Source organism: Pygoscelis adeliae, unplaced genomic scaffold, assembly GCF_000699105.1.
Source record: "Pygoscelis adeliae isolate BGI_AS28 unplaced genomic scaffold, ASM69910v1 Scaffold154, whole genome shotgun sequence".
In the NCBI taxonomy this organism is placed as follows: domain Eukaryota; kingdom Metazoa; phylum Chordata; class Aves; order Sphenisciformes; family Spheniscidae; genus Pygoscelis; species Pygoscelis adeliae.
Genome location: NW_008825113.1, coordinates 5,619,543 through 5,621,150, shown reverse-complemented (window position 1 = coordinate 5,621,150; position 1,608 = coordinate 5,619,543). Strand labels below are relative to the sequence as shown.

Sequence of the window (1,608 nt, the reverse complement as noted above, 5' to 3'; positions counted from 1 at the left end):
CTTGCATTCAGCCAGACAACCCGTCCTCAACATTTGCAGGGGACGGGCATGAGCCATAATGCAGTCACCATCGTCTCCCTTTGCCAAGGTAGATTTTTACGGCATTTTCCTCTGTAAAGAATAACAAAGCACTTGCATCGAGACAAATAAGGTCATTTTAAAGAGTGATTGGTTTTGAATACTGCAGCTCACATACGAAACATTAAAAAAAAGGCGACATGAAATGCAAAACAGATCTTTTCCATATGGGGTATTAATGGTTGCTTAATATGGACCGAGGGTGGCTATGATGTACTATCCTCTCTCCTGTTCCTTGTGAGCTACTCCATTCCACTCTTCTTGGCGTTTTGAGAAAGGAGAGCCCTCTTCTTGCCTCCCAGCATTGATTTAGCTGTAATCATATTAGTATGGGAGGATCTTGACTGGCTGAGGTGACTGAGCTTGTCATCAGAGTTGACAAGGCTGAGGCTGACTGAGTAGAGGGGTTTGGAGAAAAGTCAGAATACAGAGAATTTCCTATGTATTAAGGTTACTGAGAGTTACAGTTACTAAAAGGAGAAGAAAAAAAAATTAGTGGAAGTAAAAGTAATTGTATGTGTGAAAGCAGAAGATGTTTAAGTGATGTAAAAACCTGACTGACTCATCGTTGTGCTATCTCACTAGTAACTCTGTTAGAACTGCGCAGCGCCCCTGTCACTGCAGCAGTTCAGTGCAACTTAGAAAAAATAGCGGTAGAGGTAACCTGCACTTCCTTCATTCATTTGTGCAGAAACACAGGATTTTCCAGGCCAGATCACACGGTGGTTTGATGACTTCCAGTGCCTAAGCTCCAGCAAGTGATTAGCGCCAGAGCATTTCCCCACCTCTGTCCTGACCCCTGAGTTACCCATATGGACCGTTCTGCTGTGCTTTGCATAGAAAACAAGAGAATCTCTTCAAGGCTCCCCAAAATGCAGAGCCTGACAGCTAACAGTACGACAGTGCCCCAGGCGTGCCGGTGACAGCCAAAGCACGTTTCTGTGACGCCTCTTGATGAGTACATGTGGGTGCTCTGTCTCTAACCGTGCCATCGGACATGCACCGTCAAGCTAGCTGTGGGAATCCTGTGGGGTTTCAGAGCCTGGAGCTGAATGCCGTCGGCCTTCTGGCTCCAATTTAAGGAGTGTGCTGAATTTCCAGTGGGACTCACCAGGCTGCGCAGGGGAAAATGTCTGGTCTGTTCATCAGGTGAATGAGGCTCATCAGACTGAAACTGTTAAGGTATAAAAGAAAAAGAGAAGATCCATGGACTGGAATTTCTCAACATAATTAAACCTGACAGAAAAAAACCCAATACATGTTGTTTACAGGCCAAACCGGCCAAACTACTGGGAGCTCTCAGAAGACTGAGGGGTCTCAGGCCTCATCTCAAATGTCACCGGCCTGTTTCACGACACTTAAGGTACAGGTCAGGAAAAGCTAAGCGCAAGCAGAAGGGCGATCAGTGCCGGGGGAAAGGCGGCGTCCCACACCCCCGAGCGTTTATTGGCACGACAGTCCTCTGGCGGTCGGTGCACCCCCCCCAGCGCGTCCGCGCCGAGAGCCACCAGGCAGCCCGGGCGGCTTCTT

The 1,608-nt window shown here is 48.0% G+C and overlaps 1 protein-coding gene across 1 annotated transcript in view; it reads left to right on the top strand.

Moving 5' to 3' along the window:
- Window positions 1-1,075: 1,075 nt before the first annotated feature.
- Window positions 1,076-1,608, top strand: part of RSPH1 (radial spoke head 1 homolog (Chlamydomonas)) — an 8,518-nt gene continuing 7,985 nt past the window's right edge. The window contains exon 1 of the mRNA XM_009328046.1: window positions 1,076-1,135. Within this exon, the coding sequence (XP_009326321.1) occupies window positions 1,076-1,135 (60 nt within the window). The remainder of the gene's footprint in view (window positions 1,136-1,608) is intronic.